The sequence below is a fragment of the Dendropsophus ebraccatus genome, chromosome 12 (assembly GCF_027789765.1).
Source record: "Dendropsophus ebraccatus isolate aDenEbr1 chromosome 12, aDenEbr1.pat, whole genome shotgun sequence".
In the NCBI taxonomy this organism is placed as follows: domain Eukaryota; kingdom Metazoa; phylum Chordata; class Amphibia; order Anura; family Hylidae; genus Dendropsophus; species Dendropsophus ebraccatus.
This window is the reverse complement of record NC_091465.1, coordinates 80856188-80875778: the sequence shown is the minus strand read 5'-3', so window position 1 is coordinate 80875778 and position 19591 is coordinate 80856188. Positions and strand designations below refer to the sequence as shown.

General features: G+C 41.4%; 1 protein-coding gene across 1 annotated transcript in view; it reads right to left on the bottom strand.

Moving 5' to 3' along the window:
* LOC138768811 (sialic acid-binding Ig-like lectin 14) overlaps positions 1 to 19591 on the bottom strand; it is a 74265-nt gene that overhangs the window by 25803 nt on the left and 28871 nt on the right. The window contains exon 3 of the mRNA XM_069946766.1: positions 14847 to 14879. Coding sequence (XP_069802867.1) covers positions 14847 to 14879 — 33 coding nt within the window. The remainder of the gene's footprint in view (positions 1 to 14846; positions 14880 to 19591) is intronic.

The window sequence follows — 19591 nt, the reverse complement described above, 5'->3', positions numbered from 1 at the left end:
GGCAGTGCTCGCTTCAGACGTGTGCTGTGAGAGATCAGGGACAGAGCTGCTGCTGGTCAGGGAGAGCGTTAGTGTAGGATTTAGCTTTCCAGTAGGCAGGGAATACTAGCAATACAAACACACAGACCTTTTCAGGGCTTAAAAGCGTTTTTTAATAGTATTACTACAGACTGCTGGCTGGGACTTGCAGTGCTGCTACCACGATTTCATCAGCACACTGTGGTTACCGACTGCTGGCAGAAAGGGGGCATTAGGTGTTGTATACACACCCCTAAGAAGTGCTCAGTGTACTCCTTTTTGATTTTGGGACTGGTGGTACTGCTGTACTACACTCACCGGCCACTTTATTAGGTACACCTGTCCAACTGCACGTTACCACTTAATTTCTAATCAGCCAATCACATGGCGGCAACTCAGTGCATTTAGGCATGTAGACATGGTCAAGACAATCTCCTGCAGTTCAAACCGATCATCAGTATGGGGAAGAAAGGTGATGTGAGTGCCTTTGAACGTGGCACGGTTGTTGGTGCCAGAAGGGCTGGTCTGAGTATTTCAGAAACTGCTGATCTACTGGGATTTTCACACACAACCATTTCTAGGATTTACAGAGAATGGTCCGAAAAAGAAAAAACATCCAGTGAGCGGCAGTTCTGTGGGCGGAAATGCCTTGTTGATGCCAGAGGTCAGAGGAGAATGGGCAGACTGGTTCGAGCTGATAGAAAGGCAACCGTGACTCAAATAGCCAACCATTACAACCAAGGTAGGCAGAAGAGCATCTCTGAACGCACAGTATGTTGAACTTTGAGGCAGATGGGCTACAGCAGCAGAAGACCACACCGGGTGCCACTCCTTTAAGCTAAGAACAGGAAACTGAGGCTAAAATTTGCACAAGCTCATCGAAATTGGACAGTAGAAGATTGGAAAAACGTTGCCTGGTCTGATGAGTCTCGATTTCTGCTTGAACATGACAATGAGTTCACTGTACTCAGATGGCCTCCACAGTCACCAGATCTCAATCCAATAGAGCATCTTTGGGATGTGGTGGAACGGGAGATTGGCATCATGGATGTGCAGCCGACAAATCTGCGGCAACTGTGTGATGCCATCATGTCAATATGGACCAAAATCTCTGAGGAATGCTTCCAGCACCTTGTTGAATCTATGCCACGAAGAATTAAGGCAGTTCTGAAGGCAAAAGGGGGTCCAACCCATTACTAGCATGGTGTACCTAATAAAGTGGCCGGTGAGTGTATATTGTATAGCTGGGATTTGTAGTACACCTGCATAGAACTTCACTGCTCATTGGATGGGGGTATCACAGCGTGTATCTAGGTCCAGACACTACCAGATTGTACCATACAGCCCCCCTAAACTAGTGGGTACTACACTGTATTGCTGGGATTTGTAGTACACCTTTATAAAACTTCACTGCTCATTGGACGGGGGTATCACAGCATGTATCTGGGTCCAGCCACTACCAGATTGTACTGTACAGCCCCCCAAAACTTGTGGGAGCACAAGTATTTTTCCTGATGTCTGTATTTCATACGCAAACTGACAGCTGGCCTCACCAGTTAGCTGTCAGCACCCGGGTTTGTTTTCACAATAAATCCCAGCCCCTGGACTCACTCCAATTTTGGGGAGGCTCACTTGCTTTCACTCACTTTTAATGGTTCTCTGTGTGCTCACTGCCATGCTGTGTCTAGTATAATTTGTGGAAGGCTCACTGGCTACCGCTTCTACCTTGTTCACTCTGTCCTCACCGCTATGCTGTGTCAGGCTAAATTTTGGGGTGTTTCATCATATGCTACCTCTGTTTTAATGGTTCCCTGTATTCTCACTGTCATGCTGTGTCAGGCTGAGTTTTTGGGTGGTCCATATGCCTACCTCTGTTTTAACCAGGCTGTTACACAGAATTAGGATTAATGGTGCCATTAGGCAGCCTCAGAGGCATGCATACATGCTGCCCCTGCTGTTTCCTGTCCATTTCCGTTGTGTTTCCATCAATTTCTGAGGTTGACAGGTTTTCACACGACCTTCCCTCTACCGAACTTGAGTCTCCTGCAAAAATGCTCGAGTCTCCCATTGACTTCAATGGGGTTCGTTACTCAAAACGAGCATTCGAGTATCGGGAGATACTCGTTTTGAGTAACGAGCACACGAGCATTTTAGTACTCATTTTAGCTCATCACTAATTGCAACATATACTAAAAGCGCTAATACAACTAACCATCTAAACAGTGTTGATAATCATATATGAATTTATCACCTAGTGTATGACCTATCACGGCACAACGCTAATACAATTAACTACCTAAACAAGGTTGTTAAATATCTATGAATTCATCACTAATTGTATAAACTGGTACCTGATGAAAAGGAAAAAAGTGCGCGGATTACCAATTTTATGTTACATTATATATTAAAAAAAAATAATAATAAAAAGTGATCAAAACGTACGATCTTCACAAATATGGTATTAATAAAAACTAGAGATCATGGTGGAAAAAATGACACCCTATACAGCCCCGTAGGTGAAAAAATAAAACTGTTATAAGCGTCATAATAGGCCCATTTTATTAACCCCTTCAAGACCAAGCCTATTTGCACCTAAAAGACCAGGCTCATTTTTCAAAATCTGACCTGTCTCACTTTATGCGCTTATAGCTCAGTGATGCTTTAACGTATGCTAGCGATTCTGAGATTGTTTTTTCGTCACATATGGCACTTTATATTAGTGGCAAAATTTGGTCACTACTTTGTGTGTTTTTTGTGAAAAACATCAAAATATCATGAAAAATTGAAAAAATTAGCATTTTATGAACTTTGAAATTCTCTGCTTCTAAAAAAAGAAAGTTGTATTACATAAATTAGTTACTAAGTCACATTACCAATATGTCCTCTTTATTCTGGCTTCATTTCATAAACATATTTTACTTTTTTAGGGTGTTACGGGGGTTAGAAATGTATCAGCAAATTACCACATTTTCGTGAAAGTTTCCAAAACTGATTTTTTTTTAGGGACCAGTTCTTATTTTAAGTTGATTTAGGAGGTTTGTATACTGGAAACCCCCATAAGTGACCCCATTTTGGAAACTAGACACCTTAAATAATTAATCTATGGGTATAATGAGCATTTTAACCCTACAGGGGCTGGAGGAAAGTATTCACCATTAGGCTGGGTTCACACGCTGTAACTGTGCGGCTGTATTTTTTATGCGGCTGTAAATGTGCGGGTGAAACTCCGGCCGTGGGAAAGAATAGACATGCGGCTCAAAACATACGGTCATTTACTTGGAAATCTGGTTCAACTAAAAATAACCAATAAAATGTTAAGAAAGTGATGCAAACACCTCTGGATGCATCTGGGAAAGCAGGGAAACAGTTTACATGAATCGCTATTACCGGGGTTTGCGATCCTCTGCATTATAGCCGATGTCTCTCATGGTTAAAATATTGAATTAATAAAACACATTTTCTGTCTAATAAAGTCCCTTTTATTGTTCAATAATTAAATGTAAACGATTCCATCATTTTGCAATTAAATATACTGTTAAAATAAATATATATATAAATAAATGTATATTTATCTATATATTTATTTTTTGACAGTATATTTAATTGCACAATGATGGATTCGTTAGAATTAAATTATTGAACAAAGAAACTGTATTTATTTCAACGAAAATGTGTTTTATTAATTAAATATTAATTAGTACAGGAAGCTCTATAAGCCGTTAATTCATATGCCGGCAATAGAGCATTCTGTACTAATCATCACTTTACTTTAATGAAAACATCAAATGTTTCTTCTAATTATGTTGTGACAATAGCATTATTAGAAGAAACATTTAGAATTATATGTGCGCTCAGTTGATTGGCTGTTCGGCTGAGCGCACATATAATGAGCCGGTCCGCAGTACAGTGACTTCATTGTGCTGCGGACCAGCGAAGAGGACACATCGGGACATCGGGGTGAGTATAGAGCTCTCCCCACCCCCTCCCCGGCACTGCACCCCTCCCAGCAAGGAAGGGGGGGTCAGTTAACCCCTTCCTTGCTGGGATGGGTGCAGTCTGACATCAGTCTGGCCCCCAGGGGGTTAAGGGGGATGCAATACATCCTCCCTTAACCCCTTGGGGGTCAGACTGTAAGCAGCGATCTGTAAAGATGCTGCATACTGTAAGGAGCACAACACCGCTCACAACGATGGGTGTTGTGCTCCTGTTTGTGTGTTTTTTGTGTGTTTCTCCCTTTTTGTTTTTCAGATATCGGTATCCTGGGGATTACGTCGGATTCCATGGACTACGTCGATGACCAGCGGTTGTTCTTTGAATTTTTTTAATAAAATGGTCAATGAGGGGTGTGGGGGTGTTTTTATTTGAATAAAAAATATTTTAAACTTGTGTCTTGTCTTTATTTCTTTACTTTATAGACTTAGTAGTGGAAGCCGTCTAATAGACGGAATCCATTACTAAGTCGGGGCCTAGTGTTAGCCGGTATAAAATGGCTAACACTAACCCCCCATTATTACCCCAGTACCCAATGCCACCAGGGGTACTGGGAAGAGCCGGGTGCCAGTGGTCCCGGAGCGTCAAAATTGGCGCTCCTGGACCGTGCGGCAGCAGGCTGGTAAGATTTAGGCTGGGGAGGGCCTAAACCAATGGCTCTTCCCACCCTGGTGTTACCAGGCTGCTGTCGTTTGGTTTTTAACCCGGCTGGTTATAAAAATAGGGGGGACCCTATGCGTTTTTTTTTTATTATTTATTTATTTAAAAAACAAAAAGCATAGGGTCCCCCCTATTTTTATAACCAGCCGGGTTAAAAACCAAACGACAGCAGCCTGGTAACACCAGAGTGGGAAGAGCCATTGGTTTAGGCCCTCCCCAGCCTAAATCTTACCAGCCTGCTGCCACCCGGTCCAGGAGCGCCAATTTTGACGCTCTGGGACCACTGGCACCCGGCTCTTCCCAGTACCCCTGGTGGCATTGGGTACTGGGGTAATAATAGGGGGTTAGTGTTAGCCATTTTATACCGGCTAACACTAGGCCCCAACTTAGTAATGGATTCCGTCTATTAGACGGCTTCCACTACTAAGTCTATAAAGTAAAGAAATAAAGACAAGACACAAGTTTAAAATATTTTTTTATTCAAATAAAAACACCCCCACACCCCTCATTGACCATTTTATAAAAAAAATTCAAAGAACAACCGCTGGTCATCGACGTAGTCCATGGAATCCGAATTAATCCCCAGGATACCGATATCTGAAAAACAAAAAGGGAGAAACACACAAAAAACACACAAACAGGAGCACAACACCCATCATTGTGAGCGGTGTTGTGCTCCTTACAGTATGCAGCATCTGTACAGATCGCTGCTTACAGTCTGACCCCCAAGGGGTTAAGGGAGGATGTATTGCATCCCCCTTAACCCCCTGGGGGCCAGACTGATGTCAGACTGCACCCATCCCAGCAAGGAAGGGGTTAACTGACCCCCCCTTCCTTGCTGGGAGGGGTGCAGTGCTGGGGAGGGGGTGGGGAGAGCTCTATACTCACCCCGATGTGTCCTCTTCGCTGGTCCGCAGCACAATGAAGTCACTGTACTGCGGATCGGCTCATTATATGTGCGCTGAGCCGATCAGCCAATCAGCTGAGCGCACATATAATTCTAAATGTTTATTCTAATAATGCTATTGTGATAACATAATTAGAAGAAACATTTGATGTTTTAATTAAAGTAAAGTGATGATTAGTACAGAATGCTCTATTGCCGGGAATATGAATTAACGGCTTACTGGAGCTTCCTGTACTAATTAATATTTAATGAATAAAACACATTTTCGATGAAATAAATTCAGTTTTGTTGGTCAATAATTTAATTCTAACAAATCCATCATTGTGCAATTCAATATACTGTCAAAAAATAAATATATATATAAATATACATTTATTTATATATCTATTTTTTTTAACAGTATATTTAATTGCAAAATGATGGATTCGTTAGAAATAAATTATTGACCAACGAAAGTGTCTTGATTTCAAAGAAAATGTGTTTTAGTAATTTAATATATTAACTATTAGAGGCATCGGCATTCGGCATCATTGCCGGCTATTTTTGAAGTACTCCGTACGGACCGCCTGTCAATCCACGGCCGCATTTCCAGCCGCAAACAATGGTCTTGTTCATTTTTTACGGGTCCGTTTACGATAGGGCCGTAGATTCAGACATAGCGTGCACTGTGCAGCCGCATATCCTATACTTCCAAGCATACACACAAACCACCAAAAATACCGCCGCACAATTACATCTGCAAATACAGCCGCACTGTTACAACGTGTGAACCGAGCCCCCCTGAACAGGTCCCTAAGAATATCTGATTTTGAAATTTTATTGAAAATTTGGAAATTTGCTGCTAAAGTTTTACGCTTTCTATTGTCTAAAAAAAAAAGATACATCCAAAATGGATACACACATGCACATATGTATAGATACTCAATGTTGAGTTATTATAATATACATCACAAACACAGTCTTAAATCAATAATAATCCTATGAAGCAAAAAAAGACCTTATGTGTAATATTCAACTGAAATCAATCCAAATAGAATATGAAAGTTCAAAATTTTATTAGCTAAAAAATAAACAACAATAGCAGTAAAAAGTTCAAAAACCACACATGGAAAACAGCACCACAGGTATGGGCAGGTCCGGGTAACCTGATAATGCAGGCTGCAACACGCTGTGAGATATTGGGAGATAATCAAATGACCATGCACTAATACTATATATAATCAGGATAAACGGCTCTAGAGCCTATACAATAACCTAAGTAAACCATTCATGGCAAAGTGACTAAGTGCTAAAGTGCATAAAGCAATGTGCAGAGCATACCCATCTACAGTTCACTGCCCGTCCTGGATGCCGCCAAACCCCGACGTACGTTTCGTCTCCTTCATCAGGGGGTGACGTCATCACAGCAGGACACATCTTATATACCTGATCCACATCACGTGTGTGATGGAAAAAGCACCTGTAGTCCATAATCGGCAGCATGCAGTATGCGGTCCAGGCCCGCCCCGCCGGATGTGACGTCACCAGACGCGCGCGCCGAGGGGAAGGCCGGCCACAGCAAACTACGTCACTGTGACCCGTCCTCCCCGCGGCAGCGCCCCCAGTAGAGACACCCACCAGGCGAGGACAGCCCCTTTCTACACCCTGCATGTGCTCTACTACCGGTCGGATCAAAGGAATTAATAATGGCACGTAATACTGAGATGGCTATAGCATAAAGGTGGAGGGAGGATACCATGATAAACCAGATACAGAAAAATGGTAAATTATTACTAATAAAGTACAATGGAAAAAATATATAAACAAATATCCAATAAATAAATAAATAAATACCCACAATATCGCCAACTACGAATAACATAGTGTGAATCATACCTCATATCTTAGTGAAAACATACTAAAGCAACAAATCATGTTGTCAAATTTTAAAACAACCCAAACAAACAAACAATAAAATTGTGACTAAAAACTGCCATATAATGTGAATAATTATAATGATGATAAAGTGCTTCAAATATTAGCAAAACGTATCCTTGTGCGAAAAAAACGCACACGCCAGTGCGTATATGAGTATCTATGTGCAAAAAAGCGTAAAAGTGTAAAAAAATATAAAATAGGATGATATCCAAAAGTGCAAAAAGAAAACGCATCACTGTGAAAAACTAGACCAGTGTGCAAAATATCATGTACAAATGTGAACATGGTCCTAGTATTATGGACCAAAAAGTCTATCTAATAGTGTATAAAGTGCAAAAAGTGCATGTAATGTTGAATATTTGGAAACAACAGACATTCGTAAAGCGAAAAAATATATAAAAATAATGTAATAAAGATAAATACAACTAATAATCATAAATAATAATAAACAATATTTTATATGTATTATTTATATGCAAAAATATGAATAAAGAAGAATGAATAATGAATAAATAAATGAAAAATGAATAAATAAGTTGGAATCCATCCTTCTATTTTATTTTATTTTCTCCACCTTCACCCTCTCTTCTTTCTTCCCCTCCATGTAAACAGAATGGCCATCTTCAGAAAAACAGTGACAGTCTCATCCATCTATCCAAATCCGCCCGTTATTGAATGTTATATGGACCAATATGTCATGCTATAAGAATAGAAATAGACATAACACAAATTAAAAATAGGCATAGATATTCGCTTAAAAATTAAATAGAATTAAAAACAACCTGCTGAGAGGTTCTAAGTTAGTGCTCAGAGAAATGGCGCAAAACTCATAACTTCATTTAAACCTTGGGGATACAGGGTCTTCAGTCTCCAAATCCATTTGCTTTCACATTGGCCCAATCTTTTACTGATGTCACCTCCACGTATATCGCTTACAATTCGGTCAATGCCCTTTACTCGGAACAGTGTCGGATCACAATTGTGATGTAATTTAAAGTGTCTCGCCACTGGTTTCAGTAATTCCACTACTTCTTCATTTTCTGCACCCAAAATGTCTCTCACGTGTTCACGGACCCTTATTTTTAGTTCCCGTGTGGTCATTCCAATGTATATCATGGGGCATGGGCAGCTGGCATAGTATACCACCCCTTTGGTGTTGCATGATATTGTTTGGGTGATCTTAAATGTCTTCTCCCCTGTGGAATCCACAAAATCCTCTGCTCTCAATATGTTTGGACATCCAACACATTTCCCACATGGGGTGCATCCCCATTTCGGCCCCCTAGATCCAAATATCTCACCTGGTTTTGATGGCCTGTAGTGGCTGTGAACCAGCACATCCTTTAAATTTTTCCCTTTTCTTGCCGTTATGGCAGATGTTACAAAAAATTGACCTTTAATCCTACTTCTTCCTTCAGTCTCCAATTAGGTAAAATCCTTACAACATTTAAAGAACATGGGATTATTACCCAGGAATTGTATAGTGCATTATGGGTCCAGCAACCGAGAATACCAACTCTATACTTTCTTCCGAAGGTTCACAAAAGGGCAGATGTGCCACCAGGAAGACCCATTGTGTCGGGTGGAGGTTCCTTGACCGAAAAAATCGGTAAGTTTATAGATGTTAAACTCAAGCCAATTGTGGAATGCCTCCCATCGTATATACAGGATTCAGCTGACCTGCTAAGGAAGATTGAAAATATTCAACTTGACGACAATATGTTATTGGTCACGTGTGATGTCGAATCACTGTATACTAATATTAGGCATGAGGACGGCCTTAGGGCGGTAGCCTATTTCTTATCTATGAATAATATGGATGGAAGGGAGGCAGAATTGCTGTTAGAACTGCTGGACTTTACTCTGAAACATAATTTTTTCACTTTCAATGGGTCCCTCTACTTGCAGCTCCAGGGGGTGGCGATGGGGGCGCCTTGTGCGCCCGCTTTCGCCAACCTTTTCCTGGGGCTGTGGGAGAGGGACCTGTTCCTGTCGGATCATGCTGCGTCGATGAGCCGTGTCCTGTTTTGGGCACGGTTCATCGACGATATCTTCATGATCTGGCAGGGGACAGAAGATCAACTGAAGAACTTTTTGAGGGAGTTGAACCAGAATGATAGAAACATACATCTTACGTACAAAAGCAGCAATGAAAGTGTTGATTTTCTGGACATTATCATTAAAAAGGACATGCTTGGTTTCTTGCAGACTGATGTGTATCGGAAAGAAACCTCAGTGAACTCATTTCTCCATGCAAGTTCTGCACATCCACAGCAAACTATCCACGCAATCCCAATTGGCCAGTATTTGAGAATGAGAAAAATATGCTCCACAGAAGAAGACTTTAATAGACAAGCACTTGATTTAAAACAGAGATTTGAAGAAAGAGGATATGGGCAGAGATGTCTTAAGAAAGCGTACAGACGAGCACAACGTACAAACCATCAGGAATTGATACATATGAAGAAACACAAACAAGAAGATAAAAAGGTGAGATTTATTACCCAATACCATTCAAGGTGGAATGGAATGAAAGATAAATTAGCTAAGTTTTGGCCAATTTTATTGACAGATCCCACTCTGGAAAAGTACTTGACAGCACAACCAGCCATAACGGCAAGAAAAGGGAAAAATTTAAAGGATGTGCTGGTTCACAGCCACTACAGGCCATCAAAACCAGGTGAGATATTTGGATCTAGGGGGCCGAAATGGGGATGCACCCCATGTGGGAAATGTGTTGGATGTCCAAACATATTGAGAGCAGAGGATTTTGTGGATTCCACAGGGGAGAAGACATTTAAGATCACCCAAACAATATCATGCAACACCAAAGGGGTGGTATACTATGCCAGCTGCCCATGCCCCATGATATACATTGGAATGACCACACGGGAACTAAAAATAAGGGTCCGTGAACACGTGAGAGACATTTTGGGTGCAGAAAATGAAGAAGTAGTGGAATTACTGAAACCAGTGGCGAGACACTTTAAATTACATCACAATTGTGATCCGACACTGTTCCGAGTAAAGGGCATTGACCGAATTGTAAGCGATATACGTGGAGGTGACATCAGTAAAAGATTGGGCCAATGTGAAAGCAAATGGATTTGGAGACTGAAGACCCTGTATCCCCAAGGTTTAAATGAAGTTATGAGTTTTGCGCCATTTCTCTGAGCACTAACTTAGAACCTCTCAGCAGGTTGTTTTTAATTCTATTTAATTTTTAAGCGAATATCTATGCCTATTTTTAATTTGTGTTATGTCTATTTCTATTCTTATAGCATGACATATTGGTCCATATAACATTCAATAACGGGCGGATTTGGATAGATGGATGAGACTGTCACTGTTTTTCTGAAGATGGCCATTCTGTTTACATGGAGGGGAAGAAAGAAGAGAGGGTGAAGGTGGAGAAAATAAAATAAAATAGAAGGATGGATTCCAACTTATTTATTCATTTTTCATTTATTTATTCATTATTCATTCTTCTTTATTCATATTTTTGCATATAAATAATACATATAAAATATTGTTTATTATTATTTATGATTATTAGTTGTATTTATCTTTATTACATTATTTTTATATATTTTTTCGCTTTACGAATGTCTGTTGTTTCCAAATATTCAACATTACATGCACTTTTTGCACTTTATACACTATTAGATAGACTTTTTGGTCCATAATACTAGGACCATGTTCACATTTGTACATGATATTTTGCACACTGGTCTAGTTTTTCACAGTGATGCGTTTTCTTTTTGCACTTTTGGATATCATCCTATTTTATATTTTTTTACACTTTTACGCTTTTTTGCACATAGATACTCATATACGCACTGGCGTGTGCGTTTTTTTCGCACAAGGATACGTTTTGCTAATATTTGAAGCACTTTATCATCATTATAATTATTCACATTATATGGCAGTTTTTAGTCACAATTTTATTGTTTGTTTGTTTGGGTTGTTTTAAAATTTGACAACATGATTTGTTGCTTTAGTATGTTTTCACTAAGATATGAGGTATGATTCACACTATGTTATTCGTAGTTGGCGATATTGTGGGTATTTATTTATTTATTTATTGGATATTTGTTTATATATTTTTTCCATTGTACTTTATTAGTAATAATTTACCATTTTTCTGTATCTGGTTTATCATGGTATCCTCCCTCCACCTTTATGCTATAGCCATCTCAGTATTACGTGCCATTATTAATTCCTTTGATCCGACCGGTAGTAGAGCACATGCAGGGTGTAGAAAGGGGCTGTCCTCGCCTGGTGGGTGTCTCTACTGGGGGCGCTGCCGCGGGGAGGACGGGTCACAGTGACGTAGTTTGCTGTGGCCGGCCTTCCCCTCGGCGCGCGCGTCTGGTGACGTCACATCCGGCGGGGCGGGCCTGGACCGCATACTGCATGCTGCCGATTATGGACTACAGGTGCTTTTTCCATCACACACGTGATGTGGATCAGGTATATAAGATGTGTCCTGCTGTGATGACGTCACCCCCTGATGAAGGAGACGAAACGTACGTCGGGGTTTGGCGGCATCCAGGACGGGCAGTGAACTGTAGATGGGTATGCTCTGCACATTGCTTTATGCACTTTAGCACTTAGTCACTTTGCCATGAATGGTTTACTTAGGTTATTGTATGGGCTCTAGAGCCGTTTATCCTGATTATATATAGTATTAGTGCATGGTCATTTGATTATCTCCCAATATCTCACAGCGTGTTGCAGCCTGCATTATCAGGTTACCCGGACCTGCCCATACCTGTGGTGCTGTTTTCCATGTGTGGTTTTTGAACTTTTTACTGCTATTGTTGTTTATTTTTTAGCTAATAAAATTTTGAACTTTCATATTCTATTTGGATTGATTTCAGTTGAATATTACACATAAGGTCTTTTTTTGCTTCATAGGATTATTATTCTAAAAAAAAAAGAAAGATTGTTTAATAAATGCCGCCAACATAAAGTAGACATGTTGCTAATGCTATTTAATATATAATTTATGTGGTATAACCATTTTCTGTATAAGCAGAAAAGTTTTAAATTTGGAAATATGCATTTTTCACAATTTTTCACGCTATTTTGGGTTTTAGATTCGTTATAAGTATCGACTCCATTTTACCAGAAATGTAAAGTACAATATGTCACGAGAAAACAGTCTCAGAATCAGCCGGATAGGTAAAAGCATCCCGAAGTTATTAATGAATAAAGTGACACAGGTCATATTCATAAAATTTGCTTCGGTCCTTAAGGCATTTTCAGGCCCGGTCCTTAAAGGGTTAAAGGAAAAGTCCGGCCAAAATTTATTTTTATATGTTATTACTTATGGAAAGTTATACAATTTTCTAATGTACATTAATTATGGGAAATGCTTATATACTGCTATTTCCCTTAATTTAGTGTATCAGGAAGTGTTAGAATTCTCTCAGAACCAGTGACGTCACGACGAATGGTGTAATTCCTATGGAGTGTCCAGCAGGGGGCGCTCTATATATAGAAGTCAATGAGTACCATTGACTTCTATATATAGTGCGCCCCTGCTGGACACTCCAATGGAATTACGATGGATGTGTGTATGTAATGTTATGTTATGTACTGTACTTTACGATTGAATACATTTATGGAATACTTTGGGGAGCAAGTGTCCTTGCTCCCCAAAGTATCCCATAAATGTATTCAATAAATACATTTGCTGGTCACCGAGCAGGGAGGGAGAGAGGTGACCTCTTCCTTCCCCTCCCTGCTCGGTGCTGGGCACATATACAAAGTACTACAAAGTACTACAAAGTGCTGTCCGCTCCGCCGCTCACAGAAGTGCCGCCCGCTCCACCACCGCTCACAGAAGTGCCGCCCACTCCGCCGCCACTCACAGAAGTGCCGCCGCTCACAGAAGTGCCCCCTCCTCCTTTGCTCCCCCTCGAAAGACTATGGACCCGCTGACTCCCCGCCACCACTCACTCTATCCGGCCGGCCTCTGCTCTCTGCTCCTGCAGGCCTGCCGCATCAGCCCTCACCCACCCCGGCCAGGAGCATGGCGCTCCTGGTGCTTCCTGGTGTCCCAGGCCAGGGTGGGTGAGGACTGACGCAGCCGGCCTGCAGGAGCAGAGAGCGGCGGCCGGCCGGATAGTGTGAGTGGCGGCGGGAAGTTAGCGGGGCCATAGTGTCTCGAGGGGGAGTGGAGGAGGAGGCCGAGCGGAGGAGGAGGGGGCACTTCTGTGAGCGGCGGCGGAGCGGGCGGCACTTCTGTGAGCGGAGCGGCGGAGACGGCGGACACTTGCTCCCCAAAGTATTCCAAATGTATTCAATCGCAAAGTACTGTACATAACATTACATACACACATCCATTGTAATTCCAATGGAGTGTCCAGTAGGGGCACACTATATATAGAAGTCAATGGTACTCATTGACTTCTATATATAGAGCGCCCCCTGCTGGACACTTCATAGGAATTACACCATTCGTCGTGACGTCACTGGTTCTGAGAGAATTCTAACACTTCCTGATACAATAAATTAAGGGAAATAGCAGTATATGAGCATTTCCCATAATTAATGTACATTAGAAAATTGTATAACTTTCCATAAGTAATAACATAAAAAATAAATTTTGGCCAGACTTCTCCTTTAAGGGATTAAACAGGTTCTTAATTTTTCTGTTTTTTGTTTTTGTTTAGGCTCAGTATTTATTTTGCTCTGTATTTTGTTCAGTAATTTTTTAACCAAAATCAGCAGTGGGTTCAAAACACAGAAACTGTGCAATTCCTTCCAGTATACATATTTTGTTTTACTCCTGATTTTGGCTGCAAATACTGAGCAAAATACTGACAGAAATGCTGTATGTCCTGAAGGAATTGGTGTATTCTTTCCAGTCTGACACAGTGCTCTCTGCTGTCACCTCTGTCCATGTCAGGAACTGTCCAGAGCAGGAAAGGATTTCTATAGGGATTTGCTGCTGCTCTGGACAGTTCCTGACATGGACAAAGGTGGCAGCAGAGAGCACTGTGTCAGACTGGGAAGACTACACCACTTCCTGCAGGACATACAGCAGCTGATAAGTACTAGATCGTTGCAGACTTTTAAATAGAAGTAAATTACAAATCTATATACCTTTCTGAAACCAGTTTATTTGAAAGAAAAATATTTTCACCAGAGTACCTCTTTAAAACATATGTTTTTTAACTTTGGTCTTTTTCTAGGACTCTAAAGGTTTCATAGCTGACAGCTAAGTGTGGATGCAGGTTATCAAACATGAGGTGTCAGCTATGTTATTTGTTAGGGCAGATGACTTCCCCATTATCTCAGCACACAGGTAGACATGCTCCTTATGAGGTAAATATGGCCTTACCATTCATCTCCCATGTGATTCTCATAGCAGGATCTGTAACACAAAATAAATACAGGTTATAGTCATCTTTCTTATCACATCGGCATCATGGTACAGGGATGTGTTCTATGTTCACATTTCACTATATAGTGATATCCCTAGACCAGTTAGTTATGAGTAAGAGGCCACGTCACACTTCAGGAACATACAAAGGCGTCCGTCCCATAATATTGGCAGGCGCAAATAATTATCATGATCATTTTCTGCCATCAAAAATCACAACGACAATCTTTTCCCAAAGTGTGAACATAGCCTTACATTTATTGGCTGTGTTCACACACTGTTAAAATAAAGTTTTGTGAACTGTGTGAGTGAACATAGCCTTAGAAAGTTCTATGCCATTCCATCAACTCCTTGGTTCCTTTTCATTCTGTCAATGGCTATGTTCATGCACTGTGAAAATTATGGCTGTTTTTTATTGGATGAATTTAATGGCAAATAACAGCCGTCATTTGAAAATAGCGGGCACTATTCGTATAACGACTGTTGTTTTAAAATAATGGTCGTTTTCATTATTTTGTTATATTTATGTTTTGTTTTGTCTTACCTCTATCCCTTTGACTTTGTTTGCTTCCCTAGATGCTGTTGTATATTTGCCTGATGATGGCTACCTAATATTTATGACTAAGGGATAAGTCTTGTTATTGTTTGTGTTTTTGAAAAGATAAAAACCAATTAAAAGATAAAAATAAATAAATAAAAATAATGGCCGTTTTCTGCCTTCCTTATTAGTGATGAGCAAGCATGCTCGTCCGAGTTTGGTACTCGATCGAGTATTAAGGTACTCGTTACTCGGACGAGCATCTTGCGATACTCGAGAAAATTTCATCATCCGTTTCCAGTAAGTTTGGGCGCAATTTCTCAGCCAATAAACATGCAGAAGACTCTTTGGTACATCCTGCGATGACGTGGGACCCATACATGTCGATAGCAGCGATTGGTTGGCCAGATCAGATGACCCTGCCATATAAAACACGCAGCCGGCAGTGCTCGCTTTAGACGCATGCTGTGAGAGATCAGGGACAGAGCTGCTGCTGGTCAGCAAGAGCGTTAGTGTAGGACTTAGCGTTCCAGTAGGCAGGGAATACTAGCTATACAAACAAACAGACCTTATCAGGGCATCAAAGTATTTTTTAATAGTATTACTACAGACTGCTGGCTGGGACTTGCAGTGCTGCTACCACAATTTCAGCAGCACACTGTGGTGATCGGCTGCTGGCAGAAAGGGGGCATTAGGTGTTGCATACATACAGGGCCGGATTAAAGAGGGGGCAACAGGGGCACCTGCCCACGGGCCTCCACCACTAGGGGGGGCTCCACCAGCAGGAACCCGGAAGTGAGTGAAAACAGTACCTGGGGAGTGAAAACAGTACCTGGACACAGCACTGGCCAAACTACATGCTGTCCAGGGAAGGAGGGAGGTGTAGGGTTAATCTTGTGTAAATATCTTCTGCCCGGCAAACTCAGACACCCCCCCCCCCCCACCCCACCCTGGCAGGCCCTGAGTGGATTCTTCCTGTCAGGATATCTGTCTCCTGCCGATGACCTCACTCCCCCTCCCCCGCCTCACTGAGGAGAGGACAGCACGGGACCTGAGGAAGGAAACCTGATCTCTCCAGCAGGAGGAAGTGACATCATGGAGCCTGCTGGAGGATCTGTCACAGCGGCTGCCTGGCTGAAGATACAGTACAGAGCCAGAAGAGAGAAGAGCAAGAAGAGAGAAGAGCCATCCTCCGCCCAGATCAGGTGAGTAGGAGGTGTTGTTTTGTGTTAAGGCACAGAGCAGGGGTATATACTATGGAGGACATTACAGCAGGTGTATATACTATGGAGAACATTACAGCAGGTGTATATACCATGGGGGGCATTACAGCAGGGGTATATACTATGGAGGACATTACAGCAGGTGTATATACTATGGAGGACATTACAGCAGGTGTATATACTATGGAGGACATTACAGCAGGGGTATATATACTATGGAGGACATTACAGCAGGGGTATATACTATGGGGGACATTACAGCAGGTGTATATACTATGGAGGACATTACAGCAGGGGTATATATACTATGGAGGACATTACAGCAGGGGTATATACTATGGAGGACATTACAGCAGGGGTATATATACTATGGAGGACATTACAGCAGGGGTATATACTATGGGGGACATTACAGCAGGGGTATATACTATGAGGGACATTACAGCAGGTGTATATACTATGGAGGACATTACAGCAGGTGTATATACTATGGAGGACATTACAGCAGGTGTATATACTATAGAGGACATTACAGCAGGTGTATATACTATGGAAGACATTACAGCGGGTGTATATACTATGGAGGACATTACATCGGGTGTATATACTATGAAGTACATTACAGCGGGTGTATATACTATGGAGGACATTACAGCAGGTGTATATACTATGGAGGACATTACAGCAGGGGTATATACTATGGGAGACATTACAGCAGGGGTATATATACTATGGGGGACATTACAGCAGGGGTATATATACTATAGGGGACATTACAGCAGGGGTATATATACTATAGGGGACATTACAGCAGGGATATATATACTATGGAGGACATTACAGCAGGGATATATATACTATGGAGGACATTACAGCAGGTGTATATACTATGGAGGACATTACAGCAGGGATATATATATACTATGGAGGACATTACAGCAGGGATATATATATATATATATACTATGAGGGCACATTACAGCAGTGGTATATACTATGGGGGACATTACAGCAGGGGTATATACTATGGGGGCACATTACAGCAGGGGTATATACTATGGGGGCACATTACAGCAGTGGTATATACTATGGGGGACATTACAGCAGGGGTATATACTATGGAGGACATTACAGCAGGTGTATATACTATGGAGGACATTACAGCAGGTGTATATACTATGGAGGACATTACAGCAGGGGTATATATACTATGGAGGACATTACAGCAGGGGTATATACTATGGGGGACATTACAGCAGGTGTATATACTATGGAGGACATTACAGCAGGGGTATATATACTATGGAGGACATTACAGCAGGGGTATATACTATGGAGGACATTACAGCAGGGGTATATATACTATGGAGGACATTACAGCAGGGGTATATACTATGGGGGACATTACAGCAGGGGTATATACTATGAGGGACATTACAGCAGGTGTATATACTATGGAGGACATTACAGCAGGTGTATATACTATGGAGGACATTACAGCAGGTGTATATACTATAGAGGACATTACAGCAGGTGTATATACTATGGAGGACATTACAGCGGGTGTATATACTATGGAGGACATTACATCGGGTGTATATACTATGAAGTACATTACAGCGGGTGTATATACTATGGAGGACATTACAGCAGGTGTATATACTATGGAGGACATTACAGCAGGGGTATATACTATGGGAGACATTACAGCAGGGGTATATATACTATGGGGGACATTACAGCAGGGGTATATATACTATAGGGGACATTACAGCAGGGGTATATATACTATAGGGGACATTACAGCAGGGATATATATACTATGGAGGACATTACAGCAGGGATATATATACTATGGAGGACATTACAGCAGGTGTATATACTATGGAGGACATTACAGCAGGGATATATATATACTATGGAGGACATTACAGCAGGGATATATATATATATATACTATGAGGGCACATTACAGCAGTGGTATATACTATGGGGACATTACAGCAGGGGTATATACTATGGGGGCACATTACAGCAGGGGTATATACTATGGGGGCACATTACAGCAGTGGTATATACTATGGGGGACATTACAGCAGGGGTATATACTATGGGGGACATTACAGCAGGTGGTATATACTATGGAGGACATTACAGCATATGGTATGTACTGTATATAGTCTGTGTGCAGCATATGATATATAGCCTGAGAGCAGTGTATGATATATAGCCTGTGTGCTGCATATGATATATAGCCTGTGTGCAGCATATGATATATAGCCTATATATGTCATATTCTGCACACAGGCTATACTGTATATTCCATATCATGGGCTGCACACAGCTGTGTATTTTAATCCTTAGGGTACATTCCCATGTACCATATCCGCTATATATTCTACACAGCCTTTAAATATTTTCTGGTTGCTCCTTATTGCTTCAGCTAGTGTATATGGTTGGGAACTGAAGATGGGACTTAGACTTGCATGTCCAGGTTCTGCCTGTGATTCACAACTCCATATGCTGCTGTGGGGGCTAACACAGGGGGTAAGAGAGAACAGAAAGTACTTAAGTGCTGTGTTCTTGCATTGCATTATTAACATAAACACAAAGTGGGAATACACCCCTCCCCCTCCTGTCTCTAGGGCCTGGCCTCTTCCTCTGGACTGCAGCCTCTAGTGACCATCATATGCAGAACAGAGGAGGATGCTGAGCCATACAGCCAGGGGTGAGGAGGGGTAGGTGCTACAGTAAGAAGCCACCTAATTAGAGCACTGTATGGGTTATATTTTAAAAAAAAAAAAAAAATGGGGGGCCCCAAACAAAATTTTCGCCCAGGGCCTCCATTAACCTTAATCCGGCCCTGCATACACACCCCTAAGAAGTGCTCAGTGTACTATTTTTTTGATTTTGGGGCTGGTGGTGCTGCTGTACTACTTTGT